Source organism: Panthera tigris, chromosome A1, assembly GCF_018350195.1.
Source record: "Panthera tigris isolate Pti1 chromosome A1, P.tigris_Pti1_mat1.1, whole genome shotgun sequence".
NCBI lineage: Eukaryota > Metazoa > Chordata > Mammalia > Carnivora > Felidae > Panthera > Panthera tigris.
In genome coordinates, this window is record NC_056660.1 from 179,560,676 (window position 1) to 179,580,193 (window position 19,518).

Sequence of the window (19,518 nt, forward strand, 5' to 3'; positions counted from 1 at the left end):
AAAATCTGTTAAATCTAGCGTGGTTTTCATTCAACTCTTTACAAATCTCCCTAAAAGGCTACATTCTCTAATAGTGATAAGACATAGGTACAAAAAAGCTCAGCTGGCTGCATCTGCAGACTGAGAAAAATTATGCACTTTAATTCTAATTTAATATCTAATGAAACATAGCCTTTTGCAAATAAATCTGGGGGTTGTGTATGTTATTAATACTCAGACTTTCCAGACTTACTTGTCTTCACCCAGCACCACACCAAATCCAGCATGAAACACTCGAGTTACTTTAGGGTCATACCAACCAATCATTTGAGCAGCACCAAATATTGTCTGGAAGTGCACAGACTACAAAGAAACAAATAGAAAGTTATCTGCTAAACTTTCTAATAACAAAAAAGTGACTTAAAGCTTTATGTAGTGATAAAGATTTGTAAAGTTTAAATCTCACAAATCTTAGAAGGCAAGCATAATTATAATTATAAATAAGATCATCTTTATTCCCAATATATGAGAAACAGGTAGAGCAGGATTGTTACACTTTCTATGTTCAAAGGTTTTTAAAGTGACTGAATTAATAATAGGTTCATTGTGCAAAAATTTCAGTTATATTTTAGGTCTCACAACCCCCTTTCAGACAGGAATGGTCACTGATGTTCAGGAAAGTAATCACCAGTTGATGGAGAAAAGCAGAAAAGCTGGGAAATATATTCTGATGTGGTCAAATCCAAAGCCGGTTTTTTCTCTGTTACAGCAAAGTTCTGATCTTTAGTCTTTGGAAGACTTCTATGTGCTAAATGCCACAAACCTCGCCATACTGTCTCAGTTCCAATCAGACCATGTAAGAACATAAACAAATCTGCAAACTCACTTGTCCACTGTCCACTACATAGATAATCATATCTGCTTTTTCCTCAAATAGTCTTTGTTTAATAGCAGCCAGGTCAGATGTATCATAAGTGTAACCTCCATCTGATTTTACTATGGTTAATGGTACAGAACATCCTGGGACAAACACAATCTTTCTGCCATCATCCACTTGCACAAATCCTAGGAAAGAAATCTTCATTAATAATGTTAAAAGAACCCTGAAGGAATATAAAGGATGAGCCATTATAAGATATTTACCAGAGAGCTCAAGAAATCACATTTTATTTTCTATGACCTACTAGGAGTCCGGGAAAATAGCTATTGTCTGGGCAGCACATGATTTCCTCAGGGCAGAGGTGAGATACCTGGCAGTTTTCTGGATTCACACTACATTTGGCTCCTAAAAACGTCCCTAAAATTTTATTACCTTAAAAGTATAATCCCTAGGCCACAGATTGTGATTAATAAATACCATTTCCCACTCAAGGAGCCAGGCTTTCTTGGAGATACAAGATTAGCTGATTCTAGATCTAAGGCAGGAAATGTACAATAATCCTAGAATGTTGTATACCTGAAAGCAAGTAAACTAGCAAAGACTAGAGAGACCGTAGGGCTCAAGAAAAAGACAAAAAATAGGAAAGCCAATTTGAGGAAGCTACCATTAGCCAAAAAATGAGACAGTGATTATTAAAAAGTATAATAAAGGCAAATGATTTCAAAATATAGAATGGAATAAACCCCATTTATAATAATGCTAAAAACAACTCAGTTGTATCTGGAACATGCTAAGAAACTAATTTATTATTCTGAAATTGATAATTAAAAAGAATCAAGCATTTACACTGCTTATCTTGAACTGTACTTTGGGATGACCAAAATAATTATGAGGCATCATTCTACAAAGGAGAATTCGAGGTAACAGAGAAGAAACAACAGAATACTACCATTTTTCAACCTGTAATGAAGTAATGCATCAAAATCACGATAGCTGCTAAAAACAACAGGGAAGAGGCTAACAGGGAAATCTGTGGCTAGATCAGGCTGACAACACCTGAGCCCACTAATCCATCTTAACCTAAAGAGAGCCAACCTGACATTATTGGAATGCTTGCAAATAAACAAAACAAAAAAAACAAAAAACAAAAAAAGAAAACCTAAACCAGAATTTAATCAAGCCATGGGGCGCCTTGATTGGCTCAGCTGGCTAAGCGTCGACTCTTGGTTTTGGACATGTTCTTGTGTTTTGGGAGTTTGGGCCCCATATCCGCACTGACAGTGCAGAGCCTGCTTGGGATTCTCTCTCTCTCTCTCTCTCTCTCTCTCTCTCTCAAAATAAATAAATAAACTTAAAAGAAACAAACAAACAAACAATTTAATCAAGCCTCTTTAGAAGATACAGATGGAGGAACTGTTAAATATTATATGGGAAATTCTCTTAGACAAATGGCCCAGTTTCTTCAATAACAAAAGAGAAAAATGGGGGGTGGGAGGCCCTTTGGCTATACAGAATGTAAGATATATATTAAACAAACATAATGTACAGACTGAAAAAAAAGCTATTGATTGAAAAAGAGAATGTTGTGTCCACTTTGACCTATTTGAAAATTTCCATAATGAAGTTAAAAAAAAGTAAAGTGCCTACCTCTATCTTCGAATTCCTTTACAATATCATTCATCCTATCTTGATAGAAGGACTCCCCCCTCTCTATTAAAGAGATGTCCAATGCATCATAGATTTTATTAAACTCTAGGAAAAAAATTTCACCAAATAAAATGTCTAAGAATTTAAACAAACAGGAGACATGCATTTAACATTAAAATATATTATTTAACTACATCTGGAAGGCTAAATTTAATCACATTAAAAATATAAGATATAGAACATTATATATATATTGCCATTTTGAAAACGTGGAAAGAATATGGAAAGACACTCATCAAAATAATAGTCGGTGGAACTATAATTTTTATTTTCTTTTTCCTTGCCCACATTTTGTTCTACAAGAAACATGTACTTCTTGTATAACTTTTAAAACTCTACCTTTATAAAATGTAAATGCAAAGAAAAAGAACTCTCCTCTTTGGAGATCTAATATTTACTGAATTTTCTTATAGTTTTTCCTAAATTGTTCCATTTACCTATCTGTCTAGCCGTGCATCAGTGATGCAAATCCTACCTATGGCAGCATTATAAAACATTTTACAAACTAGTGCTGCAAAATAGCTATCACTACCATTCTTTTATTGGCTATTCTCATCCATATATTCTTCAAAGTGACCTTAAAATTACTTTGTCAAGCTTGAAAACCTGAAATTGTTTGCGAAGTTTTCCCAATTAATTTTTTCTCCTAAGAAAGTTAAAATCTGCAGTTGCCTATATTAATATACTTTCTTAATAGCTGTTTCAGTGTCAGAAAATATTTGAAGAAAAAAATCCATTTGGCAGTCTTTGAAAGTTTAACACGTCATTACAGGTCAATTGAGTAAAAGACTCAAGAAAACTACATACAATATATCTTTTGGATGAAATGAACAAAGCAGAGAATTCACCTTGGCGGGAGACATCACAGATAAGCTTCCAAGCTTTTATAATATCTGGATTTTTACTCTGGAGCAGAACTACACATTGGTATGCTCGCTTCTTAAATTCCTCCTCGGTATCAAATCTTTTCTTGGATTCCTATGTTTAAAAAAAAAAAAAAAAAGTAATGTTAAAAGAGCCAGCTTTGTATTTCTAGATACAGAGTGTTTCTAAAACAAAAACACCAAAAGCGAGGAAGTGAAAATTTACAACACCAGGACACAAACAGAACAGATGCTCTCTCTCAACAGCCAACAGTACAGTTACAAATCAATGTGCCAAAGAGCCCTATTATTTCTTTGAAATAATTTTTCTTGAAAATACAAAATTCTCACCACAGTGCTACCTCCACTTTTCCAAGTCATAAAATCATTCTTCACAGCAATGGTTTAAGAGTAATAAAGAATAGCTAACAGGTGGGCTGAATTTTCTGTGCTCCATTTTCCATCCTGGATGTGGTTCTGAATGAGTAATTACTTTTTTTGTAATTAAAAATGAAATTGCTGTCATAGTTTTATTTCTATTTTGCAAGAAACACATTTACTATTAAAAAAAAAAAAAATTGTCTATCCCACCCCAACCTAACCAGGGATAATGCTTTGGTGCATAACTCTAGACATTTCTTTGCAAATACATGCCTACTATGTGTTTTAACAAAGCCTGACTATATATGGCTTTTCTTTTACTGTGCCTTTTGAATTTAGCCTCATTATATTCAGAACACAAAATTCCAACAGATTATAACATTAGTTATGTAATTTACCAGTCTCACATCGGTAAATATTTTGTTTTCAATTTTTTCATTAGAAAATACTGAGACACATCCTATAAAACAAAACAAAAACACACCAATATTTTTGTTTTACTTTTAATGTTTATTTTTTGTCATAGTAATCCTGTTCTTGGGAAGTTGTCTATCGTAAGAAAATAATTTTAAAAAGAGAAAAAACTTCCATGTTCAAAAGTTGTTTACTGAATGGATAAAAGTACTCCAAAAACACCCCAACAATGGGGATTAACATAAACTTTAGCACATCAATCCAACAAAACAATGTGCAGCCAAACCATATAGTAACACAAAAGAGCTGATAGTGAAATGCTAAACATTAATACAAAAATTGTATTACACTCACAAATGGTGTAATAAATGTCTGTATATGGACATCACAAAGTCAAAGAAAGTTGACTACAGTGATTAATTTAAAATTACGGCTTATAAAAACCTAATTGTCTTCTAAAAACTATTTTTACCTACACTTTAACATTTTCAACATACCAAATTGAGAAAAGCATCAAGAAAACTTCAAATACTGGGGTGCTTGGGGGGCTCAGTTGGTTAAGTGTCTGACTCTTGATCTCAGCTCAGGTCATGACCTCACAGTTTGAGTTTAAGTCCCACATCGGGCTCTGCACTGACAGCACAGAGCTTGCGTGGGATTCTGTCTCCCTCACTCTCTGCCTTTCCTCTGCCTGTGCGCATGCACGCACACTCTCTCAAAAATAAACATTAAGAAAAAGGCAGGGTAATGTGGGTAATGTGGTTGAATTCAACTTTAAAAAAAAAAAAAATTCTTTTTAATGTTTATTTATTTTTGGGACAGAGTGAGACAGACCATGGGTGGGGGAGAGCCAGAGACAGGGGGACACAGAATCCGAAGCAGGCTCCAGGCTCTCAGCACAGAGCCTGACGCAGGGCTCAAACCATGAACTGTGAGAACGTGACCTGAGCCGAAGTCAGACGCCCAACCGACTGAGCCACCCAGGTGCTCCAAGAATTCAGTTTTTAACATACACTGATTCAAAAAGCAAAGATGGTGTGTGAAGGGGCAGGGAGTTTACTTTTAACTCCACGGTAGCTTCAAATACTATTCTGAACTCCCTAAAGAAAAGTAGTAATTATTATTAATGGTAAACATGCAAATATTTTAACAATAAATGATATCTAACCTTATAAAAGGCTTGTAGATCCCCAATTGGAGGTGAAATTGTTAGGTAATCTGGAAATTTATCTTGAAGGTGAGCGATGAGCATGCCAAACTGGGTCCCCCAGTCTCCCACATGGTTTAACCTAGTATCAGTCAGAATACAAAATCATTTGAAAATGAAAACCATGCTTAAATTAGACAAACTATATTCCATTAGGAACCACTAACATTGAAGTGCCAGTACATCACATTTAGCAACATCTTGTTTACTCAGTTGTCTCAACTGGTCTGCAAGCTCCAGGGGAGGCTGCACATAGCAGGCCTCTAGGATTTGGTAAATGAAGTCCCTACTGATGGATTATGATCCGTTGTGTAATTAACTGAGACACAGAGAGGTGAGCCAACTGCTGATCATTACAATTTTGTGAAAATTTAATTTCTCAACCAATTATCGTAGTGTAATTTAGATCAGTGGTTCTCAAATGTCAGTGGACAAAATTCTTCAAAATGTGTCAATCCAACCATTTTACATCCCTCACTGTTTTTCACTAATCTCAAATCACCAGATAATCTCATAAATGGATTATAAAAATAGTCTTCTGGGGCGCCTGGGTGGCTCAGTTGGTTAAGCGTCTGACTTTGGTTCAGGTCATGATCTCATGGTTTGTGAGTTCAAGCCCTGCGCCAGGCTCTGTGCTGACAGCTCAGAGCCTGGAGCCTGTTCCCGATTCTGTCTCCCTTTCTCTCTGCCCCGCCCCCACTCACACTCTGTCTCTCTCAAAAACAAATAACCATTATTAAAAAAAATTTTTTTTAAATAGTTTTTTAACCTACATTTCTGCCTTCTTTGCCTAGCTTCTTCACAGAAGTCAGACTAATCTTTATTTGGATTACACTGCTCTCCTAATTATGACTCTCAAGAGCTTCCCATTATATACTTAATAAAATCCTAATTTCTTACCATGGCCCACAGGCCCAGGATCTCTTTCTTGCCTACCTCTCCCCCTACTAGACTATAACCCCTTGGACACAGGAGGTACTCAAGAAGATCAAGAGGAGGAGGTGGAATGAATGGGGGAACTTTTTCCTTGGTTCCACTCCCAGAGTCTAAAAGTTATCCGTTCAGAGGGTCCCAAGACACAATTTATTTAAAAAGGCCACTGGGTGATTAGAAGCAGAACTGGGGCGCCTGGGTGGTTCAGTTGGTTAAGCGTCCAACTCTTGATACTGGCTCAGGTCACGATCTCACAGTTGGTGGGAATAAGCCCTGTATTGGGCTCTATGCTAAAAACATGGAGCCTGCTTGGGATTCTCTCTCTGCCCCTCCCCTCCTGGTTCTCTTTCTCTCAAAATAAATTTAAAAAAAAAGAATCATACTTATAAATCAGTCATTTAGTCAAAGATTCTTTCTCAAGCAACATTTTTCATACCTTAGCACATCATATCCTGCAAATTCAAAGAGGCGGGACATACTCTCTCCTATGATAGTTGACCTGAGATGGCCTACATGCATCTCTTTAGCTATGTTGGGAGAGGAGAAATCAACTATAACCTGAAACAGACAATAAAATAGATTTCTTAGACAATAATATTGTACTATTATTATGTAATGTGATAAATACAGATACAAAGGCAATTACGTTAAAACACATACGTGTATCAAAGTAATACCTCATACATCTTAAATTTTCACATCATGACAAATACTTTAATTAAAAATTTTAAAGGGGTACAAGACATTTTATTCTAATATTTATTAATAACATTTAATTGTAAACTCAGACATAAATAGTAGCTTGGGTTGTAACTCAAGGGTGTTAGGTTATCTGGTGAATCTACTTGTCCATTTTTAAATGAAAAGGAATAAAATTTATTTATATAGATAATCCATCCCTTATTTCAGCCAAACCTCAGCTGGCTACCCCAAATGCCTTGTGGAATAACGTGAGAAGAAAAACCACATAATAAACAAGACCCAGGAGAAAGGCTATTTCCATTATGTTCATAATCTCAAATATTAATGATTAAATCTCAATAGAAAAAGTGGAAGCTGGTCACAGCACTTCACATTCACTTTAACGTATTAACATATCAACAGAAAACTATATATACCTTTTTATTCTCTCCAAGGGGAGGTAGTTGAACCCCATTCACCAGGAGATTGGTTAACTGTTGTGATACATAGTCCTTCCTTAAGTGGACATTAATAAAACCTAATGAACGGTAAGAGAGAAAAAAAAAAAAATCAGATCGTTTTCCTGTCTTGAATGATTGTTCACTCCCAAAGACTGTGTCAATTTCATTTATGCTGGCTCCAAAGTGCTGATCTGGCTCTGGCAAAACTCTTTTAAGAATTCCAACACCACCTGAGGCCCTCTTGGAAGCTCCCTGTTTCAGTATCTATTTCAAACATTACCACTCTCCTGAAAGCTTCCTACTTACTCCTGGGCCCCTTTATTCTCAGTACATGATTTGTTCATCTATTAACAGAAAATTGAGGGCCCTTTCGTCCCAGACTTATCTGCCATTATCCATCTCCTTTTTGCTAATGAAACACTAAGTCACAGGGAGGTAAAATAACTCATCCAAGATCCAGCAGCTAAGTCGAGACTAAAACATCAGTTTCCTAACTCTCAGTCCAAGGTGTTCTTACCACTTTATTAGGTTTAAAATGGTTCTTTATTTCAAAAAAGACCCAACATCAGTACAACCACTTAAGAAGGGTAACACTGTCATACCAGGACCAGCAATTTCAACTTTTTCAACACATTCATTGTCTGGGAGGTGTTTGGTAATGTTTTCGGCAATTTCTCTTGGATTAACTTTCTGTTCCTTGGTTTTGAGCATCTATAACACAATATAAAATGATTCATTACACAAGTTCCAGAAATTTACTCAGAAATACACAACTGATAAAGCATGAGATGCATGACATTAAGACCCATCAAAAGGCAGAAGCAAAGAAGTCCAATGACTTGTATATAATCTTGAACACAGACAGATTAAAGCATCAAGCCATCAACAGTGCCAAGAGGAATACAAAAGTGCCCAAACCACATGATCTCCATTTCAAAATGAGCTGCCACAGACATCTAGAACTCTTTTATGAAGACATAACAAAGTCTTTAGTTATGATGCCTGTTTCCAGGATATTTACATTTTGAATTTTCAAATCAGGAAAGTGTGCAATAATCAAACCTGGAAAATAAAATAGTACCCTTATAAACTTAACCCCAATGTAGACATATAAAAATTATTTAGAAAAAAAAATCTGGATTTTAAAAACCCTTCCTACTTAACAAAGAAAGGAAAACAAAAAGTCTCAAACCAGGGGCAATTAACCACAAATACATCAGACAATGCAGCTATTAAAAATAGGGAATTCCTCTAACTGAAAATGAAATATGTAAGCCCATCTCAAAGACACCAGAGCTGCATCAAATTATTTGATGGGAACACTGGTTGGTGAATATAACTTTTAATCCTTCACCTTTCAATACTCATTAGTAACACACAGCAATCCTGGACACAACAGGAAGGAAGTACCAATGCAAGAGTATCAACTACTAGCCTTAAATATTGAAACTACACATAAAATTTAACTGAATATTCAAATTTGTGGTTTTAAAATTAAAAACATACTTCCCCTATTCTCAAGTTTTTCTGAACTGTGGAAAATGTTCTTTTCACTGAGAATATAATTTGCTATTATTTATGTAAATAATAATGATGCCAATTAATGCTTAAGAAAATCAAATCACCAAGAATGCTTTGTAATAACACAATCACCTGTGAGATACCCATGGCACTATTACACTGATAGTCCCCAAACTTGGGCTGTTGACTTGGTGTCACTATCAGAGGAGGGTTTTCCAGATCTGGATATGCAGCCTTAATGGCGCAACCAAAGACCTCTTGCAGTCGGCTATTGATGTTAATCATATTTTTAGTTGGTCTGGTTCTTTCTGCTTGAAGACTCTGTAAGAAAAGAATGAAAATATCAAATCATCATACAAAATGTTCCCAAGTATTTTAAGAAGCCTTCAGATGTCCTGAGAAGGTAACAGACACTTTGCAATGCTCTCATATCTGGGACATGCTGAAAAACGTTAATAAGGACAACCATGCAGTGTTTCTAAGTCAGAGCATGTGACCAAAGTGACCCAGGGAAAGAAGGTAAGGTACATGGGTGTCCACACAGTACTTTATTCATCTATGGCTTGTTCTCTTCTTTTCTTTGTGTACCTTGTGTTCAGTTGCCATTACTTAGTAAAGTATTTGTGAAAGAACTAATGTGCCCTTCCTCCCATTACACTGAGAGCATTCTATTATTTACACATTAGAGTTAATGTGCATGATGGAAATGTGTATTAGAATACACTGTACTTGGGGTGCCTGGCTTGCTCAGTTGGTGGAGCATGTGACTCCTGATCTCCAGGTTGTAAGTTTGAGCTCCATGTTGGGTGTAGAGATTAAAAATACAATCTTAAAAAAAAAAAAAAAAAAGGAATAGACTTTACTTCTTTTGTATGTTTTTCCTCATATCTTCTGCCACATATTAGACATTTAATACTTTTGAATTGAAATGAATACAGAAATGAGTACACATCAGAATGAATGAGGTAATTAGAAAGGTGAAGTATCTGGGGGAAAGACTTCATGGAAAAGAAACATGATCTGAGAAGACTCCAAGCAAAGTGATTTCAAGCAGAACAGATCACAAGCCGGTGATAAAAACACTTCATAGGAGTCAGGTGGGCAGAGTCTAAGATAAATGAATCTAATGCCAGTGTAGTCTGGAATAGTATACACACACAGGAGAACAATTATAGTGGTGAGATCATCCTCCAGGATGTGTCATCAGCAGACCTGAGAGTCAGGCCAAGAAATTTAAACCTCAACTAAAGCAAGCTCAGTTTTTTGACAAAACTGATAAACACTACTAGATCAGTGGAAAGAAACCAAATATGGCACTGTAAAATATAAAAATAAAATTGTAAAACAACCAACTTAGGGCAGAGAAGGACTATGGATATATTCTATATTTTCTTTTGATAGAGAATTATTTAAAAAGATGATTTTTTTAAAAAGGTAACAGCATAAATTGTTTAAAAAATGTCTCAACTCTGCTCAAAGCCTATGTCAAGCTGGCCAAATATTTAGGATGAAACATTTCAGAGGCCCTGGAAGGACAAGGCTACACCAACTTCTTCATTACTTGCACCAACAACTTAGTCCTAACTGGTCTAATGCAGGGAAAAAGACAGGATTTCTTTCCTCACATCTCCAAATTCCTCATGGCATACTTTCTGAATCTTTGATAATAGTTTTTTTTAAAAGGTATAATAACTCAAACTGTAGAATGAAAAACAACCCAGAATACTTACCCTTCGAAGGATATTTAGTCGATACTTTAATTTTAAATTTTCTTCTCGCAACTGCTCCAAATTTGGAGAAGCTTCTAAACCGCCACAGTTTTTTAACCGATCAATTTCAGCAGTCAGAGACTTAATCTCTTTTTCCTATGAAGGAAAAGGCAGTTCATTCAGTCCAGTATGATTGATGACATCCATAATGTGATGGACTGTCCCTAAACTTATTTCTTTTCCTCTCTTCAGCAGGGCATGGTAGAGGTGATGGGAATGAAGGGCCTTCCCTTTGATAAGTTGTGATTTTTCCTCCTTGATGCTTTTGATTACATTAGCACATTATCCTGTATATGAAAGAATCAAGTGTGTATGTTGGAGAAGAGGAACAGGAGTGTTAAGCATACAATGGGATAAGTCTTACATCCTGTGTCTTTGGTCTCAATAAACCACTTTGATTTAGTGACAGTACCAGTTAAGTTCAAGGGTGGCCAAATTGACTTTATTCCCAAATCTTAGGACTTTAGGGCTCCTTTAAAAAGAAACTTTTTGTCACATTTAAAATAGCTCCAGTGTCTGCCTTTTGTCCTTTCTTAGACAAAGTAACTTCCTAATTTTTCCCTTAATTTCCCTTGTCTTATGTCCTAGATCAGGCTTTTTACTCTAATACCTAAACCTAAAAACATGCAAATTCAGAAGGAAATAAATAAAGCTTCCAACCTAACAGAATTACTAAGGAGGAGATTCCTTACCTGAAATGTGATAATGTTTACCAGAAGATAACTACAGCAAAACAAATTGCCATAATGAGCATATACTATGTTTCATGCACTGAGCTAAACATTTTTCAGAAACTATCTCTGGGGCACCTGGGTGGCTCAGTTGGTTAAGCATCTGACTCTTGACTCTGGCTGAGGTCCTCATCCCAGGTTTGTGGGATGGAGCTCTGCGCAGGGCGCTGCACTGGGCCTGCTGAAGATTCTCTCCAGGTGCCTGGGTAGCTCAGTTGGTTGAGTGTGGGACTCTGGCTCAGGTTATGATCTCACGGTTCATGAGTTCAAGCCCCACATTGGGCTCTTCACTGATATGGTAGCTCAGAGCCTGCTTCAGATTCTGTCTCCCTCTCTTTGCCCTTCCCCCACTTTCTCCCACTCTCTCAAAAATAAACATCAAAAAAAATTCTCTGCCCCACTCGCACTCTCTGTCTAAAACAAACAAACAAACAAACAAACAAATCATCTGTATAATTCTTTATAACAACCCAAAGGTAAGGTACTTATACCCCCACATTGACAAAGAATACATGGCTCAGAACCAGAAAGAACCTGACATTTTGCTCCACGAACTTGTATTCTGTGATCGCTGGTTTAGCATAAAACAGTTCCTGAGATCTGATGAAAGTACTTAAACCACTTTCTTACTACCCTTCCCTACCTGAGCATAAAAGGTTATGGAAATATCTTACTTTCACTTTTATAAGCTGTAACTGTTTTTCCCCCAGGAATACCGAAGGCTGAGACCAAATTAACCACTCTTTGGGCATTTTAGGAATCCTCTCGCTCAGTATCATAGAGAGAACGGCGGCTGAGTTGCGAACCAGGATCAAGGGCTGCTGCTCTTATTCCACTTACCCCCTCTGCCTGACCCTCCCCCCACCCCGCATCCCGAGAGCACGTGTGTGTGCGGGAAAGGAGGGGCACAGTGGGAAAGTAAGAGCACTTGTACTGAACACGCTAAGCTCCAGCGCACCAAAGACGCTGGTTTGGGGGGCTCTAGGAGAGGGCAAGGACCTCTACACCGGGGGTGCTGGTTCGGGAGGCCACTGTCATAAGGGCCTTAGAAGGATGGGTTCTTCCTCTCCCGCGCCCGAGAAACATCTCTGGGAAGGTGTTTGCTTCGGATCTAGCACAGGCCCGGATGTCCGGACACCCTTGCCCACGTCTGAGGGGACCAGAGTGGTCCCGCATCACCGCCGCTGTCCCGACGCTGTTCGGGCAGGAGCTAGTCCTTCCCCTCCAGGCCTTTCTACTAATCCTATGTGGTCCTACCTGCTGCAGCAGTCTCGCGGAGCACTGAGCCACCAAACCTTCCATCCTCCCGTCAGCTACAACCACTCCAAGTGGCCGGAAGCGGAAACGAACAGTTCCTCCCGGAAGCGGAAACCCTCCTTCCCGCGCCACGCTTTGTTGTTGACTGTGTGCCGCCGCCTCTGCTGCCACCTGGTGGGATGCAGGCGACACTGCGGGAACAACAAGCGGAGAAATGCTGGCTGTTGCCTTTGGATTCCTATGTTGGTGCAGGGGCAGAGAAATTGAGAGGAACTGGGCAAGGGCTGCTCTGTGCTTCGATTAATTTAGACAAAGACACGTTCCTCTGTCTCTCAAGGGCATCAGTTTTCCCTTCTGTGAAATGGGAACATAATGAACACAATCCATTCATTTATTCAACAAGTATTTATTTTGCACTTTAACATGGGGGACACTATTCCAGGCACTAGAACACAAGCTGGAAATAAGACAAGGTCCTCAAGAGATATGCTAGACAAAAAAGTAAATACCCTCAGATAGTTTTAATTGCCAGGAAGGTGTTAAAAGACAAAATTCAAGAGAGTCTGAAGATCTAATTGACTTTATTAAGTGATGGATGAATGAGACAGGTCCCATCTAAAATGAAGGAGAGATCCAAAGGGCTACAGAAAAAGAAAAGTTTTTAAAGATAGGACAAAGAAGTCATAAACAGGAAAAATGATTATTTGGGGTGAGGTCACCTTCCTTTGGAGATGAAAGGGTCTTAGTAGGTGGGTTACATCATCTGCCTTTGGGAGATGGAGAGGACCCATGTGACAGATTGATTATCTTATTGGTTCTGACCAGAACATTTTTAAGCAGTTAAGAATATATTTCTGCTAGAAGTTGAAAGTGCAATTAGGTTAGGTATTTAGCTCTGGTTTGGTGATTTGTCCTAAGTGACACCATTTGGGGCCTGTGGCTTGTTGTTTTTTTTTTTTTTTTTTTTTTTTTTTTAAACAAAGATAATGTGATAGAGTTACTCAGGGCAGGAAAGACCTCTCATTGAGTTAAAATTTTAAACAGCTAACCTGGGACTTAAATGCTGAGAGGACAGGGACATGAATGGGAATGTTCATTCTTCCCTATGGCCCCAGTACTTAGAGCAGCAGTCTCTAAACTTTTTGCTTCTGTGTCTTATAAAAGGTGTTTAAAAATTCATTCTCCAATAAAGATTAAAAAAAATTTTTTTTTAATGTTTATTTATTTTTGAGAGAGAGACATAGTGTGAGCAGGAGAGGGGCAGAGAGAGAAGGAGACACAGAATCCAAAGCAGGCTTCAGGCACTGAGCTGTCAGCACAGAGCCTGACACGGGGCTCGAACTCACAAACCGTGAGATCATGACCTGAGCCGAAGTTGGATGCTCAACTGACTGAGCCACCCAGGTTCCCCTCCAATAAAGATTTTTTAAAGTTGACATCTGAAAACGCTTGTCACAACTTTATTTTCTTTTTAAGATTTATTTTTTAAAGTAATCTCTGCACCCAACATAGGGTTTGAACTCACAACCCCAAGATCAAGAGTCACATGCCTTACCAACTGAACCATCCAGGTGCTCCTGTCACAACTTTCAATAGTGGTAATGGCGTATTTTCTGGCATGATGTTTCCTGTATAAGTGTTCTCAATGTATTGTCATCAAACCTGTAGAGCTGCATATTTAGCCCGTCCAGAATGTTACCATATTAATTGGCAAAGCCAGTCCTCTGTCAAATCAAATAATTCAAATCATATCAGGCGAAGTTCTGGGGCGATGGGGGGTTTGTGGAGCCAATGGCCAAGAAAGAATTCTTGAAGACGTCTTTGGTGCATAAAGGATTTTATTAAACCACAGGGACAGAACCCGCGGGCAGAAAGAACTGAACTGGGGCTGTGGGGGGTGAGCATTTTATGGAGTCAGGGGAGATAAAGTCTAGAGGGGAGATAAAGTCAAGAGGGAGTTTCCAAAGAGATTTCACATGCCCAAGACTTACTGGAAGCCTAGGCTATTGTCAAGCTATGGTTGTTTTTTTCCCTCTAGCAAGGCATTAACATTGAGACAGTAGGGAATTCCTGGACTGGAGGCTGTTGATGGGATTGCCTTTTTCTGGTAAACTGGTGGAGACTTACCAGTTTAACCATTTGTTTTTTGTCCTTTCTTGTTTTGGGGTAGCCAAAGTGTTCAGGGAATATCACACATGTCCCACCTGGGGGGGGGGGGTGTGCTAGCTTGTGTTTTGCCCTCAGCCTGCCTCACAATCCCTCATCAATATTTACTTAATGTTTTTAACTTAAAAGTTTACCTTTACTTTTATTTTTTAAAAGCATTTTTAAATGTTTATTTATTTTTGAGAGAGAGAGAGAGAGAGAGAAAGAGCATGGGGGCAGAGAGAGAGGGAGACAGGATCTGAAGCAGGCTTTGTGCTGTCAGTGCAGAACCCAATGTGGGACTCGAATCCACAGAATGTAGATCATGACCTGAGCTGAAGTTGGATGCTCAACTGACTGAGCCACCCAGCCACACCTATTTTCTTTTAAACCAAATAAAAGTGAATACGTGTTCTCATGACATCTTGTTTCTAAATTCTAAGAGGGAAAGATGAACTCATGGAGGGATGAGTTGGTGGATTGACAAATGGATGAACAGATCTCCACCTTCAATATAAAGCAGAAAGTAAGGGCTATCTTTTAATGGAGCATCTTTTGCTTGGTGCTTAAGGCTTTGCCTTCAGGAGAAATACATTCTGGAAGTGTGCCCTGTTCAGCTCCTGTTATTTTACACCAAGAGCAATGGGAGAGGTATTATGCCTTTTCTTGTGGACAGGAGAGTATACGAAAAAAAGTTGGGTAACTGAATTTGTAGGCAAATCAGTTTTAGGAAAGACAATATGAAAACTCAAGATCTTTAGATGGATTTCCTTGATGTATACAGGTCCACAGTCCCCTTGGAATGTCTTCCTTGGAATACACCTCAAGGTGCATATTGCCCATTTTGAAAGACCCTTCTTCTGGAGTGGTGCTTGTCACAGGGCATTGCCCAAAAACTGTTTCCTAATTGAATGAATAGTAAGGTTCAAAGCAGAGAGGTATCCAATGCAAATGACCTGAGGTAGGAGCTAAATGTATCTGAAAACAGAAAAGACAGGGATAGGGTGTGAGCCAAGTGGAGAAATTGGCAAAAGTGATGCATATAGGAATTTCTAAATCAGAGCCAGCATTTTAAATTTTATTCTAAGCACAATGGAAGCCATTAGAGGGTTTGGATAAGTAGTGGAAGAGTATAAGTTTTTGTCTTCCAAAGGGGGTGTTATGGGCTGAATTGCATTCCCCCCAGTTCACGTCAAAATCTTAACCCCTAATGCCTCAGAATGTGACTGTGTTACTACGGCATCTCTCTGATGGGATACGGCCCCTGAATGCGGGTGGGGACAGGTGATGCAGGAGGTGAGAGTTCACCAGAGGCAGAACAAAGGTGATAGAAGTTTATCGAATATAACACAAGGGAGTGGTGGGCAGGACAGCAGAGGAGAGACGCTCTGCAATAAGGCAGTGGGTCAGTGGGGGGGGGGGGGCTGTATTTAAAGGGAGAGGTGAGAAAGTATGAGAATGTATGGGATTTTACCTTTTGTGGTAACTGTACCTGGTTGTAAGTAACCCATTGGTCAGTTAAGGCCTATGGATATTTTGAGTTGGGTCCCCTGATGGGCCTGTGTGTATTCAGCCTGGTGGTTGCTGTGGGCCTTTTTGCCTTGATCAAGTTTCCGTTGCTGAAGCCTGTTGTCTAAAAGCAGCCTCTCCAGTTACCTATCCATTGACCATAGCCACTAACTCAGGAAACAAAAGGGGGAACCCTTGGCCAACTACTCCGTCCTGGAGAATCCCACGGGGGCTGGACAAAAAAAAAAAAAAAAAAAAAAAAAAAGCACAGTTCAGCTCCTGGCTGGGTTTTCCAACACTGTTGCCTAACACAACTCAGATAAACTCATTGCAAGAGAAGCCTGTAGCTCTGAAGATGAGGGTTTGGAAAAGAGAAAAGAAGAATTTGGGACACCTGGCTGGCTCAGTCGGTAAAGCATGCAACTCTTGATCTCAGGGTTGTGAGTTCAAGCCCCACACTGGGTGTAGAGATTACTTTAAAAAAAAAAAAAAGGAGAAATTTATTTTGGGTATTAGCAGCAGGGGGAGGTGGAAGGCTCAAGCCTTAACAACCAACCTCTTCACCTATAAGATGGACACCTAAAGTTTGATAGGAAGAAGTTTCAGGGATACATGCAAGACAGCAGGTAGGGAGCACATGATCATGAGTGAGGGGCAGTATGTGTTCAGTGCCTGATTATGGGCAGGGAAGGGGATGGAATGTGATCCTCTAAGCATTCCATTACTATCAGGGCTTTTATGGCCTGGAATAATCTGGTCATTGGGAATTATGGCTGGAATAATCTGGTCATTGTAAAACATCTTTGTCAATGCCTCAAGAAAGTGTTATAAGGGGATGCCTGCATGGCTCAGTCTGTTGTGTCCGACTCTTGATTTCGGTTCAGATATGATCTCTCGGTCATGAGATCCAGCCCCTCCTTGGCCGTGGGGGCTCCAAGCTGGGTGTGGAACCTGCTTAAGATTCTCTCTCCCTCTCTTTCTCTGTCTCTCTTTCTCTTTCTCTCTCTCTCTCTCTCTCTCTCTCTCTCGCCCTCTGCCCCTCCCCTGTTGACACATAGCTTGCACACACACTCTCTCTCTCAAAAAAAATTGTAAGAAATAAGCACAATAGGTTTTAGTTAGAGCGTGAGTTAAGAGGTCTTGTCCATTTATGGTTTTAATTGCTGGGGTCTATAATTGAGCAAGAGGAATCACTGACAACTGTGTTTGGAGAGAGGGTCGGTAAAGAGGTAATAAAGTTAAAATCAGGTCATGAGAGTGGGGCCTAATCCAATCTGATACATGTCCTTATAGAAGGAAATTAGGACACACACACACACACACACACACACACACACCATCACCACCAGGTGAAGACAAGGGAGAAGAATGCCATTTACAAACCAAGGAGAAAGGCCTCAGAAATCACTGGCCTTGCCTGCCGACACATCGATGTCAGTCTTCCAGTCTCTAGAAGTATAAGAAAATCAATTTCTGGTATGTAAGCTCCCCAGTCTGTGCTACTTTGTATGGTTGCCCTAGCAAATGGATACAGGAGACTTTGGAAGTCCAATCCTTTCTTGGGCGCCTGGGTGGCTCAGTCAGTCAGTGAAGTGTCTGACTCTTGATTTTGGCTCAGGTCATGATCTCACAGTTGTGAGATCAAGCCTTCAGTAGGGCTTACGCTGAGTGTGGAGCCTGTTTGGGATTTTCCCTCCCTCTCTCCCTGACCCTCCCCCCTTTGATCTCTCTCTGTCTCTCTCTCAAAATAAATACATATTTTTAAAAATGTAAAGGAAGTCCAATGCCAGGTCCTATGGGAATTAGTGGCAGTACCTACAGAACCATCTTGGTGGCCAGGATGCAGTAACATCTCTAGGTTACTGCTGGTAAGTTAAGGTGCACAGGTTTTTCTGCCTTGTTTTGTGTAACAAAGGCAATAGCTAAGTGGTGTCTCAGAAGCCAAAAAAGAACCCCAGGCCTTAGGTTTCATCTCCAGATTGCCATATTCCAAGTCAGAAATTGCTGGTGGCACTTGCAAGTTCTCCATTTGTTTGGAATCGGTCCTCAGCCCTCGCTCCTGGGGCTTGTGGGTTCAGTTCTTTCCACACTTCTCAGATTATTAGTGTGGCTCAGAGAAAACAAAAGGCCTAGCCAAAAGAAGTAGGATTCTTTAAATCCAGAGAGGTGAGCCTGCCACCTTCGGGCACACTTGCCCATTTTCTAAGAACTACAGTCTCAGGAGTTGCAAATATCTAGTAAAATGGCAGTGTCTTACTAAATCAACCTACAATTATAGTGACCATGATGGGGACCGGTCCAATTAGATAAGATAGATCATTTGTGTACTTGAAAGCAAGCATTCCCAAGTTAAACACAATGGGAACTAATTGCATGCAGAAGCCTCCAGAAGGTTTCAAATATCCAAAATAGCTTCATTGAGAGATTCCTTGCAAAAGGATAATGACAAATTAAGGAGAGGAAAGGTACCAAGAAGTGGGGCCTATGAGACTGACATATAAGACTGATATAATTCCTCCCTGCTCCCTTCTATCCTTTACTGGAGTGCTCATTCTAGTAATCCTCTGAATTGCCTTTCTACTTGAAGACACTTATTAAAACCATTACCTTTTAAAATAAGGCCACCTGAGGCTACAGGCAATCCTTTTCAGGTATCTTTCTTTCACTCCTTGGTCACAGGCCAAAAGAATTTCTTAAATCCGGGGAAGATCCTCGCAAGTTTTTGTAAATAGATTACCTTCTGAACCCGGTAGAGAGAGAGGAAAAGAAAATTTCATGTCATCCTATCCTTTTCAAATCCAACCTAATTGGTTATTGATTCTTTCTCCTCACTGATAGCAATTGCCTTCTTGTTTGTCTCACTTTACATCCTAAGGACTTGACTTGGCTTTCTGTCTGCCTGGGACATGCAGGTTGTTGGTCCTTTCTCTGGCTCTATTTGGGAGTGACTCCAGATTGTGGGACAAGAGTATCTTTTGCACCCTCTTTGAGGACAACTCTTGGGGCCCTGAAGTTATTTAATACTACAAGAAATATTTACGGTTTTTCCTGGCTGAATCCTGACAGGAATTTCTTTAGGC

The 19,518-nt window shown here is 39.3% G+C and overlaps 1 protein-coding gene across 1 annotated transcript in view; it reads right to left on the reverse strand.

The window, feature by feature from the left end:
- Positions 1-12,860, reverse strand: part of RARS1 (arginyl-tRNA synthetase 1) — a 24,390-nt gene extending 11,530 nt beyond the window's left edge. Inside the window, exons 1-11 of the mRNA XM_007077638.2 lie at positions 12,785-12,860; positions 10,758-10,892; positions 9,160-9,348; positions 8,109-8,217; positions 7,483-7,583; positions 6,801-6,922; positions 5,393-5,513; positions 3,415-3,544; positions 2,507-2,611; positions 866-1,044; positions 233-342 (exon numbers count right to left, since the gene is read on the reverse strand). Of these exons, the coding sequence (XP_007077700.1) occupies positions 233-342; positions 866-1,044; positions 2,507-2,611; positions 3,415-3,544; positions 5,393-5,513; positions 6,801-6,922; positions 7,483-7,583; positions 8,109-8,217; positions 9,160-9,348; positions 10,758-10,892; positions 12,785-12,829 (1,346 nt within the window). The 5' untranslated portion in view covers positions 12,830-12,860. The remainder of the gene's footprint in view (positions 1-232; positions 343-865; positions 1,045-2,506; positions 2,612-3,414; positions 3,545-5,392; positions 5,514-6,800; positions 6,923-7,482; positions 7,584-8,108; positions 8,218-9,159; positions 9,349-10,757; positions 10,893-12,784) is intronic.
- Positions 12,861-19,518: the final 6,658 nt, after the last annotated feature.